Source organism: Brachycentrus maculatus, unplaced genomic scaffold, assembly GCF_059751285.1.
Source record: "Brachycentrus maculatus isolate JH-2025_06_01 unplaced genomic scaffold, ASM5975128v1 h1tg000303l, whole genome shotgun sequence".
Classification (NCBI taxonomy): Eukaryota; Metazoa; Arthropoda; class Insecta; order Trichoptera; family Brachycentridae; genus Brachycentrus; species Brachycentrus maculatus.
The window spans coordinates 207501-230805 of NW_028281053.1; the positions used below are offsets into that span (position 1 = coordinate 207501).

General features: G+C 31.0%; 1 protein-coding gene across 1 annotated transcript in view; it reads left to right on the top strand.

Moving 5' to 3' along the window:
* Positions 1–5769: 5769 nt before the first annotated feature.
* Positions 5770–23305, top strand: part of LOC148304790 (5-hydroxytryptamine receptor 2C-like) — a 110627-nt gene continuing 93091 nt past the window's right edge. Inside the window, exon 1 of the mRNA XM_088267681.1 lies at positions 5770–6550. Coding sequence (XP_088123807.1) covers positions 5812–6550 — 739 coding nt within the window. The 5' untranslated portion in view covers positions 5770–5811. The remainder of the gene's footprint in view (positions 6551–23305) is intronic.

Genomic DNA, 23305 nt, shown 5'->3' on the forward strand with positions numbered 1-23305 from the left:
TGAAAAAAAAAAGAGAAAAGTTATCTCTGATTTAAACGATATAACAAAACTTGTGTTATTTATGGGCAAGTGGAATCATTGGCCCATATTTTTTTAAAGATGACGCCGGCCAGAATGTTACGGTCAATGTAGAGCGCTACAGAACCATAATTACTAACTTCTTCGTACCTCAGTAGAATGGCATTGATGTGACACAGCTGCAGTTTCAACAAGATGGCGCATCATGTCACACGGCGGGTGCCACCATTAATTAAATGGGAAATTTGAATTTGTATAACTCTTAAAAAATTCAACACCATGGGTATACAATATAATACAATAAATATTACACTTGAAATTTAGTCTTCTGAGCTAATTTGAATAATTTTTATTAAATTTTGCACTGACATTTTTTGATGGAACTGCATTTTTGACAAATAAAATTTATGTTGAGAAAACTACACAGTTCTTGATTCATTACATGTAATAATTTTAAACCAAAATAGGTTGAAAACAAGATAAATTTCTAATAAAAAGAGTTTATTTTTTACTTTGAAAAAATAATTTAAAGTTATAAAAGTTCGAAGGTCAATTTCCTTTCATAACCAATATTTTTTTCAGGGATTTATACAATTTTACATTTCGAAAAACCGATGTAAAAACAGAATGAGTTATCAGGAAAAGTAATAAGTTAAAATAGCATTATCGAATTTTCGAGGAAATCTCCAAAGCCTCAAGCTCCAATTTTCGCTAATGCATAAACACATTCGAGGATTTATTCAATAAAAAGATACGCTCTTTCGATTTTAATGCGCACGGAAAGATAAATTCAATTTTCTAAGACAAAATTGGTTTCTTTTCGTTTCTACACGGTTCTTCTGACTTTTTACTTATCAATTATTTTTTTTAAATGGTTTGGTTAGATCAGAGGTTCCCAAACTCTTTTATCTCGTAGACCCCTTGCCTTACCTGATGTTGATTTTTATCAAATTCATTAACTTCAAATGTATTTTTGACAGCCGGTATATGTAGTATTACTCACTTTGAACCACACATGTTAGGTTTTATACATTTATATTTTAAATTCAAATTAAAGCATAGACCCCTTGCAAGTTGTCATAGACCCCTGGGGGTCGATATAGACCACTTTGGGAATCACTGGGTTAGATTATCATACCTCGAAGTAAGCAATGCTTTAATATATTGTGTAAAACTACTTAAAAACATTACTTCATGACTGTCGTACTTGTCATGAAGTAATGTTTTTGTAATTGTCATGCCACGTCATTCATTGTCAAGTCATTTAATAATATGAAAAATAACTCCTATAATTAAACAACTTTGTTTTACAACATTTTGAGTGTGTCCAAATACTTGTTCACAAAATCTGGATTATCTCCAATTACAGGAGTTATATTATATATACATCTCACCAATAGATGTCTCTAGTGAAGTTCTAGTGATTCATGGACAAGGTTTCTAAATTGGTTCATATATATAGAACTTCCAAGAATTTGAGTAGTGTGGTTGTCAATAATGGGTAGAATTGGTGAATGTTACACGTGTGTAAAGTGATCACTTAAACTAGCCTATGACGGTCGTAAGCCCCGTAAATGCCCAGACTTCCATATTCTTCTTCATCTTTGATGAGATGTCAAAAAAAAAAAAAACTTTGTTTTAACCACTTTTTTATTATAAATACACTTTAACCTACCGGTTTCGACAAGAACCTTGTCATCATCAGGGTTTATTAAATTCTAAAACATTAAAAATATTAAAATACTCATAATTAATATCATTCCCTTCCCAAAAACTTCCACAAAAATTTTTGTGGAAGTTTTTTATTCAGATTTGTTAACAAGTATTTAGACACAGTCAAAACGTTACAAATTCATTGTCATGGTATTTTTATGAAATATTGTTTTTAATTGGTATTACACAATATGATGAATGATAAGTAGAGTGTAATATTACAACACCGCAAAGTTAACAATGTTTTGAACATAATGTGTAATACTACTTAAAAATATCATTTCATGACTGGCTTGTAATGAATTGTCATGCCACGCTTTTCACTGTCGTGAAGTAGTAATTTTTAAGTGATATTACTTACACAAAGTAAACGATGAATGATAAAGAGAGTGTATTATTACCATACACCAAAATTAACATTGCTTATAATATGTATACTACTTAAAAACACTACTTCATGACTGTTATGTAATGAATTTTCACGTCAAGTCATTCATTATCATAAAGTAGTGTTTTTAAGTGGTATTACACAAAAACTGAACTATGAATGATATGAGTGTTGTATAACAATACCACAAAGTTAACAATGATTTAAATATTCACAAAATATTGTAATTATTTCTTCATTCATACAGTGATTATTCGAAAATTATTATTAATCATTTTATTTTTCATACTTATGTACAAACTTCACTTGTCTTCTAATTATAAAAAGATGAATGATAAGGAGAGTGTTATATTACCATGCCACAAAAATAACAACGTTTGTAATAAACAGAATATATACATCTCTATAAGATTCAAACTTTTGAACAATATCACCAGTTAATTATTGGTTGTTCGGAAGATATTGCTTCTTTGCAATAAGCCCGCCAAATTACTATTATTCCGCACAAACACCTTTAATTAATAAAATAATGAAAATTTCACGACTACTTCCAACCTGTAGACTACTTTTAAGTTACTAAATATAATATTAAAAATTAAAATAATCCAGTCACAGACGAAAAACTTTCTGAAAACTTATTTGAAACTCACCCCTGATATTTCATCCCCTAAAGATGGATAATAAGGCCTTAAGGTGGCAAGAGGCGACGAGGGGTGGGAACGGTCGGCAGGTTTGAAACAATTTTCACCAAATCAAGAACGGTATTCGATCAATTTTCTTATATTCTTTTATCGCCGAAATTCCCACCGCGAAATCGCTTCAGGTTTGTGTTTATTGATGTTTATTTGTATTAACATGGGTAGCAAACCTTTTTAATATGTGATTAATAGTTGACAATTATATTTTGTTTGTAAAAAGCATTGCTAATTTTTTGTTATGATAATAAAACACTGTCCTCATCATTCATCGTTCACTTTGTGTTATACCTCTCAAAATGGTGGTATGACACACAGTAAACGATGAATTTTAAGGAGATTCTTAACATAAAATCTGATCGTAAAATTGAGAAAGGTGTGTTGAGATGGTTCTAACATGTGAAATGAATGAGTGAGGAAAGAATGGTAAAAAAAATATGATCGAAAAAGGAGCAGAGGAATATTTATTTTATTATGTTAATTGAATAAGTGATGATAGAATAGTAATAGAAATTCATGGGGTAAATGTGGTTGATAATATAATAGAAACAGAACAATACTGAGAAAAACTTAACATGATGAAGATTCTAAATACTCGAAAGTGGTAAAGTCAGGACTCGCAATAATCGGCAAATATGTATGAGGAGATGCATAAATCGCCCACTCCTTTCAAGAACGTCATAAATCAAAATACTTGATTTTTCAGGAGAACGATTTTAAAGTTTAAAAATATAACACAATGTATTAAAAATAAATATCAAGCCAATTATTGAACTTTTTACTGTGCAACTGATCTTTTTTGGTAAAACCTGAAGGTTTTTTCTACATTTGAAAAATATTTAATTTATTTATAAAAATAATTAAACAATACATTTTCTTCAAAATGCACAAACAACATTTTCTGCCCTGTAGCAGGTAAATATTAAGTTAAAAATATGCCTCTTTTGCTGGGATATAGTACATTTTCTGGGCATTCCGAAAACATGCACAAGTGAAAATTGACGATTTTTGATTTATGACGTTCTTAAAAGGAGTGAGCGAAATGTCAAAGAGTAAAAAATACTACTTTAGTCATTTTCCAAGACATTTGTTTACATTCAACTGGTTCACTATCCCTGTGTAGACTTTTGATTTAAGCTTTCACAAAAGAAAACGTTTTTATTGGAAAACAAATTAAGGAAGTCGCAGAGAAAATCCTTGATAATTTAGGCGTAAATATAATAAATATAATTAATCACAATTAGGCAGTACATTAATGGAAAATCAAATACTGCGGCAGTATTATGATTCCGTTTGGTACCTACCAATACATTTTATTAGGTACTTACATATAGTACCTACATAAAACAGATCTACCACCAGATGTCGCATGCGTCGCGCTAAATAAAACAAAAGACATCAGATAGAAAAAATATAATATTCTGAACTTTCAGAATCAGATAGATAGATAGAAATATATATATATATATATATATATATATATAAATATATATATATATATATATATATATATATATATTTATATACATATATATATATATATATATATATATATATATATATATATATATATATATATATATATATATATATATATATATATATATATATATATATATATATATATATATATATATATATATATATATATTTATATATATAAATATATATATATAAATATATTTATTTATATATAAATATATATATATATATATATATATATATATATATATATATATATATATATATAAATATATATATATTTATATATATATATATATATATATATATATAAATATATATATATATATATATATATATATATATATATATATATATATATATATATATATATATATATATATATATATATATATATATATATATATAAATATATATATATATATATATATATATATATATATATATATATATATATATATATATATATATATATATATATATATATATATATATATATATATATATATATATATATATATATATATATATATATATATATATATATATATATATATATATATATATATATAAAGGGAAGTCTGACTATTTACATTTTGAAATAACGGCTAAAATTATAAGTTTAAAAACAATTCACGATCATATTTCAGGCATCTCTTGTTATGTAAAATACTTCAGAAATAATTATACATGCATTTTTTAGGTCTCTACTAAATAAACTTAAAACTTGCCGCTGCCAAGAAATCATGTGATATATATAAAACTTCCAAAACATTTGAATGTTGTCTATCATGGATAGAATGGTGAATGTTATACGTATATTAAGTGATCATTTAAGCCACCCAATAACAGATTGTAAACCCTGTAAATACTTAGTCTTTCATATTCTTCTTCATCTTCAATGAGGTATCAATATTTATAAAATTATATGTGGATAAAAACAAGATATGTGAACGAAAATTTGGACAGACTCAAAATATTGGTATAAGTTCCTTGTTATTTTTTTTTATATTTATAATAAATTATAAGATAGTTTCAACTCCGAATATCGGTGGTGGTATATGTTTCAATTTAATGCCAAAACAAGCGAAAAACTTATTTTTCTCCGATATTACCGTCTTCAAGTAAAGTTTTTTTTCCGAAGCACCCAAAAAACTACAGTGATTGATTGTATTAATATAAAGGGTACCTTTCACCGGCTGCTGGATATTAACTGTATAACAATATTAACTTAAAAATTTCTCTTTGTTTCAGGAAAAATGAAATTGAGACAACGCCCCTCGTCGGAAATTCTATAAGCCAAAATTTTTACTAACAATCGAGGAAGTTTGGAAAATTTGAACATCACGGCTTAAAAAGTTTTGAGTAAGATAATGTAAACTCCGTGTAAAAATTATGTGCTGCCAAAAATCACGTGGCGTTGAAGCGGTGGTCGTTTTTTCACAATGTTACTGAAACGCTGAAATGGTGAAATCCTGAAATGCTGAAATTACACACGGTGTGAGAGTAAACGTCATGTCGTTCGGGGAGTACTTTTTCGACAATTCTTCCTTCCCTGGTTTCGCCTGCAGGCTTCTATCTGGTAGGCTTCGATCTTGCTCCTTGGCTGGAGCAGGATTAGACTGCCTACCAGACGCCGCAGAAAACCGGAGCCTCAGTAGTACAATAGCATATCCTTCTTATTCCTGTGATCTCAACGTGGATGTCCAGAATGACACGTTTTACAATTGCAACTCTTGCTCTTCCAACTGGAACATTTCAAACTGCCTGGATAGCTTTGATCTTTCGTTCACTGGTATGGTTTTTGAATCCGCGTTGCGAACGCTTTGGTTGAGGGTCCCTCTGGATCCTGGTGAAACATGCTTTCTCTCAAGAACGTCTGATAAGCTTACAAAGCATCTTGAGTGCTTCACGAGTGGATTTCAGTACTTAAATCAGAGTTATAGGCTCAGAGACGATCTGGAGTACGTTGACAGTGAAAGTGGGTCTGTGAGTTCTATGGACAAAGTGCAGTGTGTTTGGGGAAGCCACAATTCGACTGTCGATTCTCACGTTTTGGAATACGATTGGAGCTTCTTGTTCGTGATTGTTTTCATCCTTGCTGGAGGTCTTGGGAACATCTTGGTCTGCCTGGCAGTCTGCCTCGACAGACGACTGCAGAATGTGACCAACTACTTCTTGCTCTCGCTGGCCATAGCTGATCTTTTGGTCAGCTTGTTCGTGATGCCTCTAGGAGCGATTCCTGGATTTCTAGGTGAGTGATTTTAGTTATATTTATTTAACAACGTATCCTTCCCTTCATGTATTTCCGTTTAAACCATTTAATGCTTTTGAACGAACAGTGTTCGCGGATAGCGCATGTATCGTAGAACGCACTGCATGTGTGTTTCGACTTGTTTAGGTTACATAAGAAAAACAACTAAACCGAGCTCGCTAGTTGCCATTCGGCAAGAATTATTATAACATATTAGAAATTCTTCCACAAATGACGAAATTTTATATTTTTTGTTGTTGTTTTTCTTTATTATTAGGTAAAGTAAGACGTTTTTGTAAGGTAACCTTTTTTAAATTTTTCATTGCTTCTGTTTTGTTTTTTTTTTGAACTGGACAACTTTTAAATTATACATGAGTTATTAATGCGAAGTAATCGATAGCCCAGAACAAAGTTTTCTTTAAACCCAGGTAACATTTCACGTAATTGAATATTTTGGGTAAAACATCGTATTTGTATTGAAAAAATTAGTTTTATTAGAAATAAAAATATGGTGTTTGTAAAAAAAATTGGTTATTGAAAGAAATTAATTGAAAAAAAATTTTCATAATATTTTTTCAATTTTAAAAAAATTAATTAATTAAAAAAATTAAAATTTAAAAAATGTGGGCATACAATACGTCTGGCTTTTGGCACGGCCTGGATTGTTTATTTGATAGTACACCCTTAACTAGTTCTATACGCGAGAGGGTAATATTTGTGTCGTTCTTGTAAGGAAGCAAAATATCGTAAAGTTTATTGAGTTTTTCGTAACGACGATATTAAAATCCGAAAGATGGTGACGTTTTTACGTCGAGTATTCTCTTTGTAATTTTAAACATAAGCGCGTTACGGAGGTATTTTTATTGAAATTGTTTATGGGATACTAAAAACTTACGAGTACAGTCATGTTGACGACAAATTTTGATCCGAAATTACTGTAAAAAAATAATCAGATTACAGATTACAACAACAAAATATGTTAAAACGTTTTTTGATACTTTAAGCGGAAGGCTTTTATAAGTCTACTACTACATACTACTACTAACAAAATGACGTTTCCCCTTAAGGGTAGGCAGAGAGGATAGAATGCCTAACTCTTCTGTCCTGACATACACTTCTCGCTTCCTTCACATCCATTCATCTAGTCATACGTGCCCTTTGATTACGCAGACTTTTAACACCACCGGATTTTAGGTTCTGATTGATCTGATCAGGCCAAGTCATTCTCTCGCTATCCATTCGCTCCACATGTCCATGCCAACTTGAAGAACTCTTAATATTTTCATTTATCCCTTATTCAGCCTTACATTCCTTTCTTCCCTTTTATAAGTCCTATACGGCTTTTAAGCTACCGAAACATTAAATAACAAACTAATCATCACGCCACTTCCCCGCTGGGATAAGCAGAAAAAAGAGAACGCCACCCCAATCTGTCTTTGCATACAATATACCTACGTCTCTTCCAAATTCATACATCTACTCATGCATACTAACCAATTATTCCAACTCCTGACCTTATCTCTTTCAAGTATTTGAAATACTTGATTCATCTCGATAAAGATGCAGAAACCGGGGTTTTCCAAAAATTTGAGTAGTGTGGTTGTCAATCATGAATGTTGAAAGTCACTGAACCATCCCATGACAGGTCATAAGCCTTGTAAATACCCAGACTACCATATTCTTCTTCATCCATCTTGAGACGTCAAAAAAATAATTCGTAAGTGGAGAAAATCCAGATTTGTGAACAAGTATTTGGACACACTCAAAATGTTGTAATATAACACTCGACTAATATGTGATGGAAAAGCTCTAATCTTATATATAGACAAGCGGCAGAAACGCATATCAAATTTCCGCGTGACTTTGAATTTTGATATAAATTATAATTAATTGGAATTTGTAACTGAATAAGTTCGCTAGTTTAAACAATCAGGTTTAAAGATCTTACCGTATGTCTACCACGACAGTGGTCCCCAAACTTTTTATCGCCAAGAACCGGTCGACGTTGGGTAATTTATTTAATTTATTTCTTTTAAATATGCTTCTTATGCCTATTTATTAATCCTTTTTATTGTTTTTACATATTTCCATGTATTAGTTTTGGTTATTTAAAAAAATATTTTTTGTTTCTTTATTATTTGTGTTCCAGTCTTGTTAACCTTAATCCTAAAACTAATACATCGCTCACTCCTTTCATGAACGTCATAAATCAAAATTCGTCATTTTTCAGTTGTGCATGTTTTCGGAATGCCTAGAAAATGTACTATATCCCAGCAAAAGAGGCATATTGTTAACTTGATATTTACCAGCTACAGGGCATAAAATGTTGTTTTTGCATTTTGAAGAAAAGGTATTGTTTAATTATTTTTTGAAATAAACTAAATATTTTTCAAATGGAAAAAAACTTCAGGTTTTACCTAAAAAGATCTGTTGTACAGTAAAAAGTTCAATAAGTGACTTAATATTTATTTTTAATACATTTTATTATATTCTTTAACATTAAAAACGTTCTCCTGAAAAATCAAGTATTTTGATTTATGACGTTCATGAAAGGAGTGAGCGACATGTGAAAATATAAAAACAATAAACAGGTATAATAAATAGGCATAAGAAGCATATTTAATAGAAATAAATGAGAAAAACGTGAGGTAAGAAGCATATTTAAAACAAACAAATGAGAAAATATAAAAAATGAGAAAGTAAAAAAAAAGTAAAAGCAAAATAAAGAAAATATGACTAAAGACTACATGTATATCTTTCCATAAAGTATTTTTTTAGATCATTTATTATGGATCCCCGAATGGGTTCTATTTTTATGTTTGAGAAGCAGCACTCGAACTCTTTTGAAAACAGCGACTGGTGATCTTGCACCTATCAGGGCCCATACCAATCCGCGACCCAGCGATTGGGAACCACTGTTCCACGGCACTAAGAAAACGGGCTATCTTTATAACAATTTATGTGCTTAAAGAAAAGAGATAATTTAAAACTTTGTTTGAACATTTAAAAGGTTAAGATCATCGATCCGGATCCCAAGTATGTATCTCGAAACGTAACGCTATTCGTCAGAAGTTCGTAATCTAATTCTATGTCAAATTACAAAAGACAGTCGAAAGACTAGTCAAATTTCCTGAAGAATAAATCATTCATGCGAGACTCTTCCAAGAACATAAATACAAAATGTACTTGTAAAAAAATGTTGATCGCGTTTTAAAAGAAGCACTACTCTTGTATCATATAACAGATATACATGTTTGTATGTTATATGTTTTAAAATACGATGTTATTTTCATATGAAATGAAATAACAATCGTTTTTTATACACAAATAAAATCTAAGTAAATACCAATATTTACGAAAAATGGATAGATTTTACCACAGGTGTAAGTATTTACTAAGTAAAACTTATAATTTTTGGACATCTCATTAAAGATGAAGAAGAAGAATATGGAAGTCTGGGCATTTACGGGGCTGACGACCGTCATAGGCTGGTTTAAGTGATCACCTTACACACGTGTAACATTCACCAATTCCACCCATTATTGACAACCACACTACTGAAATTCTTGGAAGTTCTATATATTTGAACCAATTTAGAAACCTTGTTCTTGAATCACAGAACTTCACTAAAGACATCTATTGGTGAGATGTAAAAAAGCTTTTCATTAAGCAGAAACTCTTATATTAGTATGTGAGATCCGAATCCTGGATTATAATCACACACATGAGAAACGCCACAAAATACCATTTTCATTTTTATTATTAAGCTTATAATTTGACCACATAATTTATTTACAACATTTTGAGTGTGTCTAAACACTTGTTCACAAAATCTGGATTATCTCCAATTAATTGGAGATAATCCAGATTTTGTGAACAAGTATTTGGACACACTCTAAATGTTGTAAGTAAAACTTACATTCAAAATAGATAGATTTTACCATGAAGTGACTGCCAAATCAATTAGTAAGACATAAAATCTTCTTTTTCACGTATTATTTTTTGACATCTCATCAAAAATGTAGGAGAATATGGAAGTCTGGGCATTTACGGGGTGCATTAACGACCGTCATAAGCTGGTTTTAGTAAACACTTTACACACGTATTCATATTCATTTCCATATTCGTCTTCATCTTTGATGAGACGTCAAAAAATAATATGAAAAATAACTCCTATAATTGGATATAATCCAGATTCGTGAACAAGTATTTGCACACACTCAAAATGTTGTTAATGTCCAATGTATTAACAGAACATTCACCATTATACCCATGATACACAGCTAAAATTTCAGAAGTTGTATGATTAAAATCTTCAATATTTTTCTTCATCTATGTTAAAATGTAAAATAATATCTTCTTTAGGCAAAGACATGCCCAAACTCGTAAACAAAGATTAAGACACACTCAAGATATTGTCAACATAACAAAATACTCGATATACTGATTTTAAAACCCTTCTGATATGTTATATCGAGGTCCTATAGTAATTTGTAGTAGGGTGTCTTGTTTATATTATATCCAATTAAATTGATTGTATTATTTGGAGCAGTCTGAAGTTAGGGATGTACAGGAGCGACAGATCTCACCCTTGGTGACATTAAATTCTGGCTTGGCAACATCTAAATTGATTAATACCTACTTAGTATACAAGACTCACCTCTACTACAAACCCTCGCCCTCCCCTAACTTCAATTTAGATCAATATCACTCACTTGAAACTATAATGGGGTAACATCATTTTGAGTGTGTCCAAATACACAAATCTGGATTGTCTCCAATTAAAGGAGTTATTTCACATCATTTAAATTGGTAGAATTGGTTTATGTTACACTTGTGTAAAGTGATCATTTAAACCAGCCTTTGACGGCAGTAAGCCCCGTAAATGCCCAGACTTCCAAATTCTTCTTCATCTATGTTGAGATGTCAAAAAATACAATAATGGGTTAAATTTCGTCGTGCTATCTGTATGCAAGGTGTTTTTTGTGTCAGCTTATAATTTGACAAGTTATTTTATTTTCATATGAGTTCACATCAGCCATTCATTGACTAATTATTACAGTATTGAAAAAATATTTCAATTTTGTCATCAGTCGCTAGTAATATAAGTACTATTCGAACGCGATATTTGCATTAACACAACATACATGTGGTTGATTCTGAACCCACTCTGTAATGTCACTTTGCACTGCCTTTCAAATATGCTGTATCCACATAATATTATGATCCTGCAAATTGCATCGTAATTCAGAACGCAGTGTGTAACATCTCAAAGAAATATATGACGATATTAAAAACAAGAATCATAGAATAAGAATTATGGTTAATAAATAAATAAAAATTTCAGAGTTTGCTTACATTTTAACTACAACACAATCAACAACAATAACGTAGAAATCCTGAAAATATATTCTTCTTCTTATTATTTTTGTAGATCCTAAGGATCTGTTTGTGCCTCCGCCTGTCGCTCTTGGGATGTTGACTCCCAGCTGTCTTTCCATCTTTTTGGAGATCTGCCTGGGAGTCTGCGTCCTTCAGGGTTTCCTTGAAGGGCGATACGTGGAAGTCTGTCTTGTAACATTCCGTTAACATGCTCATTCTAGTATCGCTTTCGTTGTCGTCCCCACCTCACGATATCCTCCGTCTTACACATGCTCCGGATTTTTGTGGTGTTTCTTACTCGGTCTCGCAATGTGTTTCCGGTTATAGATCGGGGAGTATTCATCTCGGAGGTTCGAAGTCGAGATTTTGTTCTAGAATATGCTCTTGCTTCAATCCCATAATTGGCCATCGGTCGAAAACATTTTTTTGTATATCTTCATTTTACTTTCTATTCTCACGTGTTGGTTCCTCCACACCGAGTTTCTGAGGCTTGCTAACATAGCTGTAGCCTTGTTGATTTATTTTATAAATATACAATTTTTAATTAACAAAAAATATAAGATTATTAATAATAAATTCCTAAAAAAACCAGCTCCCTGACATATGTAAAATATAACCTAGTCAGTGATCCAAAATGAATTAACTGAAAAAATGTTTAATTGAAAGATATTTGTGTTGGTGATTAGTTATGTTCCCTCTTTTTTCCTTTAAACTTGCTTCTTACCTTATTTTTTGTATGAAATATGTCTATTTACTGTACCTTTTCGTGCTTTTTGCCCTGACATTTCTCGTTTGATATAATACGTTCTTATCTGTTTTTCAGTCTTGTTAAACTTAATCTCATATCTCAAAAAAAGTAGTGGCACATTTTTTCATGGATATTTTTCTTTCTATTATAATTAACAAAATCAATCAGACTAATAACAATCTATATTTATATAATTCGTCAAAATGGTCAAAAGCTTGACATGATTTGCGGGACCTTTTTTGTTTAAAAAAAGCCCTGTTTAAATATGTAAATATGTACCCATCATTGACAACCGCACAACTCAAGTTCAATATATACGAACCAATTTCGAAACATTGTTCTTGAATCACTAAAACGTCACTAAAGACATCTATTGGTGAGATTAAAAGAAGCATTTTATTGAGCAGAAACTCTTTTATTAGTATGTGAGGTCCGAATCCTGGATTTTAATCACAAACATGAGAAACGCCAGATAATATCATTTTCATTTTTATTTTTATAGCTCACAATTTGATCAGTTAATTTATTTTACAACATTTTGTGTATGTCCCCATATACTTGTTCGCAAATCTGGATTATCTCCAATTATAGGAGTTATTTTGTGTGCGTATATGATTACGGTGTTTTGGTATTACAGCGTCGTGTAGCCAGATACTAGGAATGAGTTAATACTTTAAAGCTTTCATCTGCAAAATGTTCAGGGGGAGTTAGTTCTATGAAACTTTATCATTCGAAACGCATTATGGTATTAAAATGTACTGCAATGTTGATTAATAACTCCCTGATGTAGTATTATGAAGAATGCTCTGCGAATTTTCATATCCAACTTTGTAGAACTTTTAATATTTAATTTACAGTGCAGACTTTATTAAAATATGAATAATCCGAGTTTAATATTTAAAGTCTCGTTTAATATCACTTTTTGTGTTTATTAATTTAAACACAACTATGTAGTTTCGACGACTATGAATGTTCTCATGGGAATATATTTTTATTTAGATCATCATGTTTTTCCACAAAAGTCATATCCTTTCAAGACACGTCATAAATAAAAAAAACTTGATTTTTCAGGAGAACATTTTTAAAGTTTATAAATAAAATACAATGTATTAAAAATAAATATCAAGCCACTTTTTGAACTTTTTACTGTGCAACAGATCTTTTTAGGTAAAATCTGAAGGTTTTTTCTCCATTTGAATAATATTTTGTATATAAAAAAATAATAAAACAATACCTTTTCTTCAAAATGCAAAAACCACACTTTCTGCCCTGTAGCGGGTAAATATTAAGTTAAAAATATGCCGCTTTTGCTGGGATATAGTACATTTTCTAGGCATTCCGAAAACATGTAAAACTGAAAATTGATGTTTGATGTGTCGCCTTCTTTCGAAATCCACCAGATCCGTGTTAGTCGATTTTACAAAAAATGTAAAATTCTCCGGGTAACATTTATGTTTAAAAGATTTGTCTATCTTTAGATAAAATATAATGAAATGGAGAATTTTCTCATTTTTTTTTATTTCTTTCAGTATTTAAAAAAAAAAAACACGAGACACAAACCGATAATGACGTCAACTTAATTTTTGACCTATCTCCGCTCTCTGATTGGCCGATATGGGTCAGAAGGCTAATTCCATGAATATAGGGGAATTCGAAATACAACGCCGTTTTTAAGTATTTTTTAGCAGGGTTTCCAAGTATATAAATATTTTAAACGATAAAACCCGCAATTGGCATTCCGATAGAGTATTTATTTCAAAATTTTATAAAATTGCATCCGCCGGATTTTGAAAAGAGGCGTTAATTTTGAAAGTAGTACACATATTGCTCACTCCTTTCAAGAACGTCATAAATCAAAAATCGACAATTTTCAGTTGTGTATATTTTCGGGATGCCCAAAAAATGTACTTTATCCCAGCAAAAGCGGCATACTTTTGACTTAATATTTACCAGCTACAGGGTAGAAAGTGTTGTTTTTGTATTTTGAAGAAAAGGTATTGTTTATTTTTTTTTAATATACCGTAAAGTGGGTATACTTTGCACCATGGGTGATACTTTGCACCACCTTCTGTAAAGAAATTGTAGAGCTGGTCATCTCTGATACATGTCATTTTTCATTCTACTTTCTATTGTTTCTGATAGATGGCACTTCAATCTACTTTTTAGTTTACAGAAGTAACAGTCGGTCGCTATTGCTTCAATGCGTTTTTCCTGTCCGAACGTAAAGAAAGTTTTCTGTCTGAAAATTGTGTCCGAAAAAATCCAGTGGAATCAGTATACTGAAACTAGTTACAACAAGTGAGTGGTCTCTAAATCGTAGGTAGATAGCCCCTGCTTTTCTCAAATGCTATATTTTTTAGTTACGTTGTCAAGTTTATGTAAAAATAATATTTTTTTAAGAACTGACTTGTATTGACCACATTTGGGGTAACATTGCACCAAGTGCAAAGTATCCACAAAAGGCCATAGTTAATTAATTTGATGAAAAGTCGTAAAACGACTAATACAACTTGACATGTTTGCTAAATATCTATTGGTTTTGTGTACTTACTTAATTCCTGATGGTATATTTTTTTCAAAAATGTCAAGAACACACAAACAGCGGCCTTATGCCAGACGATACTGCGATTTTACACCGAAGAGAGTGGAGCAGTGTTTGGAGGCCATTCGAAATGGTACAATCAGTCAAAGAAAGGCTGAAGAAATTTTCAAAATCCCCAGAAGGACGATTAACTATAAGCTCAAAGGTCAGCACACAAAACCTGTGGGAAAACCTCCGATATGTGACAAGGGCGAAGAGCAATCCTTCGTAAACTGCATAGTAGACATGAGTGAGTACGGTTTCCCAGTGAGTGCTTTTAACATTCGCTACATTCTAATAGCCTTTTTGGATAGATTTGGCAGAAGAGTACGAATATTAAAGAACAACGTACCAGGCTCTGAATGGATAAGATCATTTTTGCAAAGACATAAAACCTTGACTCTTGCTAAAACTAGTCAGTTGCTTAATCGGTTGCCATTAAAAGCGTATGACGATGACGTGCGCCAGAGTTTTCAACAGTTTTTGGAAGAAAACAGATTCAACCCAAAGAATTCAGTCTTAAAACGCAGGAAAACGATACCGATAGAACCAGGCAAGAGCATTGCTCACGATCCAAATGTCGAAATGAACGTTGACGAGACACAAATGCTACCTGAACCAACTACATCAATGATCCCACCTTATATCTAGCATTAACTGATTATAGTTCACACGGAAGCTTTGAGGAAGAGGGAAAAGAACAAAAACGATGACTGAAACCAGTTATCGTATTTGTTCTTCCGTTTCATTAGGACCAGTAAAAAAGAAGGTGGGAAAATATGTCGTATTTCATTATGAAGGAGAAAAATTTCTGGGACAGATTTTGGAAATAAAGAAAGACAGAGCTGTTAAATCCATGCAGGAGAGTCTCAAATCGTGGAAGTGGCCGATGAAGGATGACTTTCTTCAATATTCTTGGAAGGATGTAGCGGGTTCCATAAAAGAACCGAAAATGCAATCTAAAAGAGGTTTCTTTACCGTCCCGGAACTTGACCATATTTAGACCTATTTTAATTTTAATTCCTATTACCTATATAGTACGATATGTTTTAATATCCACCTTTTTATTTTATATAATTTTAAACCTTCAGTATTGAAAAAAAAAACATTTTTGTTAGATTTTTCAATATATATTTTTTTGAATTTCTATCAAGTGTCTTATTTTTCCATAATTATACAATATTATAATCTGCATTTAGTGAACTGTGAGCCAAAACCCTTCATAAGGTGCAACAAAACTTGTAGGATAGCCTTTACTTTGCATAAATTTGGATTCTAGTACGAAAAGTGTAGAGAAAATATCATGGTGCAAAGTTGTACTTTACCCCGGGATACTTTGCACCAAAATATAAATATAAAAAAAAAATACAGGCAAAATAGATAAAAATTTAAAAACGTATCAGACATGTTACAGGTATATGTGTTATTACATTGCAATAGTTGAAACCTCAGAAAAAGTAAAAAACCTGATCTGAATAGACAATTTTTTGAAAAAATGCAGTATTTTGGTGCAATGTATACCCACTTTACGGTACTTAATATTTTTCAAATGGAGAAGAAAAACTTCAGGTATTACCTAAAAAGATCTGTTGCACAGTAAAAAGTTCAATAAGTGGCTAGTAATTGATTTTTAATACATTGTATTATATTTTTAAACTTTAAAAAGTTCTCCTGAAAAATCAAGTTTTTTTTATTTATGACGTTCTTTAAAGGAGTGAGCGATATGTATATAAGTTTTAAGCCAGCCATATGCCTAGTCGTAAGCCCTTTCATATCAAGAGGAACGTAAGATTTTTCATATCAAGATGAGACAACTTTAATATTGACATCTCATCCGTAGTGTAAATAATCTAGTACCTGATATAATGAAAAATATTAATGTGTTAACAATTATCACTAGTAAAGCTTTCTATTCCTTTATTTTATCTTCATTTTTAATTCTGTAATACAATGTTTTCCTACACATTCGTCTGAGGAAACGCATTTCAGTGCATTAATTACAAAATATTATATTTACAGCTTCTATATTTTATTTATTGTTTCGGCATTAACTTTGTGGTAAGACATGTTACAATGATTAAAGAAAACACTTGTTTACAACATTTTGAGTGTGTCCAAATACTTGTTCACAAAATCTGGAAAAAAAGATAAGTGAGATGTAAAGCTTCTTTACATCTTACCAATAGATGTCTCTAGTGAAGTTCTAGTGATTCATGAACAAGGTTTCTAAATTGGTTCATATATATAGAACTTCCAAGAATTTGAGTAGTGTGGTTGTCAATAATGGGTAGAATTGGCGAATGTTACACATGTGTAAAGTGATCACTTAAACCAGCCTATGACGGTCGTAAGCTCCGTAAATGCCCAGACTTCCATATTCTTCTTCATCTTTGATGAGATGTCAAAAAATAATATGAAAACACTTGTTTTTTACCACTTGAGTTTTATTATAGACTACATGTTTCAGAAGTTAAACTTCCATCATTCAGGTTTGTATAATAACATTATACAGACAGTATAATGTTATATACAGTTATTATACAGACCTGAATGATGGAAGTTTAACTTCTGAAATATATAGTCTATAATAAAACTCAAGTGGTAAAAAACAAGTGTTTTCTTTAATCATTTTTTACAGCTTCTAGTGAATGATAAATATGGCATCTACATATTTATGTACAAGTTCCAGAAAATTATGAATGCAATATTTACATTAGAAGCTATTCACGTTCGCCTTATTTGTGTAAGTGCTTCCGATATTTATCTCTGGACGCCGAACGATTTTCAAGTTGCATTTCCGTTTTCGGACGCCAGTGCGCACGTGAGCACCATTTCACATCGTTCAAAAGCCAATATAATCGCGAGATATATTTATTTATTTATTTATTCATTGAACGGCTTATGCCTTTAACATAATACATATATACAGTATCTAATATAAAATACACTAATGAACACACTAATAGAGAAACAAATAGTCTTAAACATGAAATAATAATAATTTAACAAATAGTAAGCACTGGTAAATACACGAGAGTGAAATACAACGTTTAAATTTATCCATTATAACATGGAGAAGAAATGCTGAGGCAGTACAGACTTCAAGGTGAATAACAATATATAATATATAAATCTATACTTTCAAAAGCATTGGCTAACATGGGATTTATGGAAATCTCTCTTTATTCTAACCTGCATAAAGTAAGAAATTATAGCGAAATACACAAAACCCCCCTACTACGTTGTGATAGGTACCGTATTATCGGAGAGAACATTTTGAAGGGGAAATGTTTTTAATTTGTATTTTAATTTAAGAATGACAGATTTCAGTTATTTCCGCTGGTTCAAATGTGAAAAATCAATTTAAAACATTAATCCCTTTGATCGTTTTAAAATCAATTTAAAACGTTCCCTCCGATAACGCGATACCTATCTCAACGTTATAGGGGGGTTAACTCTATTGAGACTCGACCTTTCTCGTACATATCATTCAAACATTACACAAAAGACCCCAGTTCATATTTGTATGGAAAATGTAGTACGCAGCTCGCAGTCAACACCAACTCGCCGGAAACTGAGTCATACGCGGCACGTCTGTTCCAACGCACCGTCAGGCAGCGACTGAATTCCACCATCCAATAAGCGAGAAATTATTTCCACTGCTGATTCGACCACAATCAAGTATTTGAAATACTTGATTATGCCAAGTTCTTATAGTTCTTTTTCTTCCTTTTTTAAATTTTTTCTTCAAATTTTCATTTTACCGTTATTTTCACTCATTTATTCGTCATCTCATTGGATCGAAAAAAAAACATGTTTACATCAAATTAATAACAATGCTTAGAGGTATTGTACCTACTCGTATTTCTTCTTCGTTTTCTTCTTTAGCCCTCTGTCCTCCACCGCTGGATTCAGGTCTTTTCCGTACCCTTTCATTTTTTTGGTCTGTTGCTGCTTGGAGCCAGTTTCTACCCTCCCACAGCGGCCTTGTCGTTGGACCATCTTTTTTGAGGTCTTCCAACACCCCTCTTATTCTCCATCTTAAAATTTTAGTTGTCCATCTTGTGGGGTCTTGTAACATGTCTTGCCGATTGCCATTTGAGTCTAGATGCCACTTACTTGTATGTATAGGCGTTTTTTCTTTCGATCTAAAGAGATGTGGATTAAATAAGTGGAATAGTAACAGTGAAACAAAAATTTGAGGCATACATAGCTTTATATATTTGACTGACTGTACCCGACCATGAGTTGCTGTAGCGTAAGTGTTCCTCAGGGTCCGACAAGTTTCCCTATGCCTTCCTCTACATCATCCATTTACAGTATCATCAAGACTTGATGTACGTTTGATATCCTGAGGGAAGTCGAATTATTTTGAAAACAAAATTTTGTCAGTTAAGTCATAAAATTTATCTTTAGATCGACGTAAACTTCTTATCACTGTTATTTTAAGACAACCAACTAATCCACTTTGCTCAACTTAGTGTAATTCAAGACTTTATTATCTCATTCCCATATTAGCAATCTGGTGAGAATTCAGTGAACGTACATATATGTAAATATATATACATTTATATATATATATATATATATATATATATATATATATATATATATATATATATATATATATATATATATATATATATATATATATATATATATATATATATATATATATATATATATATATATATATATATATATATATATATATATATATATATATATATATATATATATATATATATATATATATATTTTACTTAAAAAGATCTGTTGCACGGTAAAAAGTTCAATAAGTGGGTTAATATTTATTTTTAATACATTTCATTATATTTTTAAACTTTAATAACGATCTTAAGCATTATTGAGGGAAACAGTATTCCTCATTATCCATTACTTGTTGCTTCTTCAAAGGAAGAGAAAAGAAGCCAACTGTATAAAAATCTTCATTGCTAACTAACTAACTAACCATCACGCCGCTTCCCCGCAGGGGTAGGCAGAGAGAATAGAACGCCACACCACTCTGTATTTGCAAACATTCTTCGCCTCTTCCACGTTCATGCATCTATCTCCTCATACATACGCGCCGATTGTTACGACTCCTAACCTGACCACTTTAAAGTATTTGGTATACATGATCGTGCCATGTTTTTCTCGGTCTTCCTCTGCTCTTTTTTCCACTTACATTCGCCTCATAAATTTGTTTTTCTTTCCTCGCTCATTCGTTCTACATGTCCAAACCATCTCAACACACCTTTCTTAATTTTATCGATAATGCTTATCTCAGCTTTGCATTCCTTCCTTATTTCACTATTCGAACATCTATCATACATCGTTTTGCGGCACATTCTTCTGAGAGATCGCATTTCGACTGCGTTCAGTCTACTTTCATCCTTCTTTTGCCAAATCATTGCTCATAGAAAAAAATCTTTTAAGGCCATTTTTACATGAATTACATCTCTGGGCATTTTATCCCTCAAAATATCAGCCTTCTGCCTACAACTCATCGACCCTCTGTTTTACCCATTATGCTTTAAAAAAACATTAAAAGCGAATATATATTATTGGTGCATTTGATGAAAGAATTTGAAAAAAATACCCCAAATCATAATTTTTAATAAGTCTTATGAATTCATAGAATAATGAATAAAAGAAAAAGATTTAAAAAAAAAACAAGTTTAATGATGAAAAAATTATGAGAAAATCTAAGTATTTAATTATTAGTTATTGTCAAACCTTTTTCTACTATTCAAGCTAAGTTATGAAGAGAGATTGTATAGTTTTTTTTATTATTACTATATTGTTCCAGAACATACTGAAAGTTCACTCGTGACAAATTGGTGCAATACGAAAAACCTACTGTTTTTACATGAGCGATATGCCTTTTTATAAGAAATATATGAACTTGGCTAAAACCCTTCTCTCTAAAACAGAGTGGATTTCTTTGGAACAATTTTATTATACTTTATGGCTTCCACTTTCCACTCGTGAAATATACAACTTTATGTTCTACGAAACCCCAAACTTACGAACTTTCAACTTCAGTTGGATATCTGATAATTTAAAAAATTTTATTAATACAAATAAAACAAAATTCAATGAAAATTGACTTAAATCATCGAATTTCAAGGATTGAATTTCAGGATCATTTACGTATTACAGAGTAAAGAAATATAGAAGCCTATTACGGAAAACCTTAGTGATTGATTTGGCATTGACTTTTTGGAATAACGAGATAATTTAATGATAAAAATGAAGCACTTGTTAAAGACTTTTTTAGTTTATTTATGCTAATATTGAGAACTTATTTGAGAGATATTATCATCAGGTTAAAATACGGACCTCAATAAATTTGTATTTTCAATCATTGATGAGAGCATCTGTAGTTCTCCAAACTAGTCGAGCTTTCATTAATAAACTTAAAGAAGTGGTCTTTTATGTGTATATATATATATATATATATATATATATATATATATATATATATATATATATATATATATATATATATATATATATATATATATATATATATATATATATATATATATATATATATATATATATATATATATATATATATATACATATATATAATATATATGTATATATATATATAATAGATAATATAACAACTGGTCAAATTATTAGTTACAATAAAATTTCAAAATCATGTTTTAAGGCATCTCCTAGTGTGTAAACTAATTCTGGAAGATTCTTACGTACATTTCATAAAGGTCTCTGCTAAATAAAAAAACTTACTTAACTGAATGTACAGATGCTGCCCAGAACTCACACGGGAAAGGACGTATTTATCAAAGTATTTATACGAGTACAAGTTTGCAGTCTGATAAAAAATGAATACCACGTTTTTAAAACGTCTCCTAACGATTCCGTTCAATTTTACGACTTGGTTTTTTTTAATGGCAGTCTTATTTTATCCTTATTTCTAGTAATATATCAACGTTTTTATCATTTAAAACTACTTTGTTCTTTAAATATATTGACATTTTTAATTACAAAAATAGTTAATTATTAGTATCTTTCTTAAGTAAATAGTTGCATTGTTCTCTCATTTTTTCTACATAACATATATATTTTTCTTTAGGTCTATTATAGCTTTATTTTGAAAAGTCTCCTATTCTTTTTAATTTCTTTTATTGCTCAGATTAGTGAATGTTACACTTTTATAAAGTGATTTTTAAAACCAGCATGTGTTGAGATTATCAACATCATTTAAAATATTTAAAACTTATTTTTTAAAACATGGTTTTTATAATGAAAATCATACTTTTATTTATGTTTTGTATTAAAAATAATTTAATTTCATGAGAAAATTTCAAAACGTCATATTCGCTGTCTCCACAAAAGCTCGTTTTGAAATCAAGTCTCACAGATGATCGAGAGCTTTCGGCCGAGACTGAACATCACCCAAACAGACCTACATACTCGTATTATGTCGGCATACAATACTACCTAATCCAATAGCAAGGGTATTACCGGCACTCGTGTAGGTACTTGTATAAGTAGAGATACCAAATCAAACACTGAATATTAATTTATTTGTGCTTGCGTGTATTTGGCCTGATTGCGAATAAGCGCGTTTGAGTTATTAGGCGAACAGTGCGTAGAATAGTAAAGTGCGTCTTTGTGAATCAGAATTAACTAACCAATCATTCCCCGCTTCACTGCAGGGGTAGGTAGAGAGAATAGAGCCCCAATATTTCCTCAAATTCTTAGCTTTTTCATATCAATGCTCTCCTCTCAATTTTACCGTCCGGCACTACAGTTAGGGCGTTTGTCCACTACACGGATTTCACCGTCCGGCAGTCCGGTTTTGAAAAATGAAAACGACTACGACAGTTTAGCGTGATCGAATTTACGCGCAACGCGTTCACGCACCGATCAAGAGCACCGATCCGAAGAAATATGGACAAAAGCACATGCCAATCCAAGCCAATCATCGTTTTAAAACTCTAACTGACGTGCCAGACGGTAAAATTCCGTGTAATTCCTGGTAGTGGACAAGCATTTAGTTTGC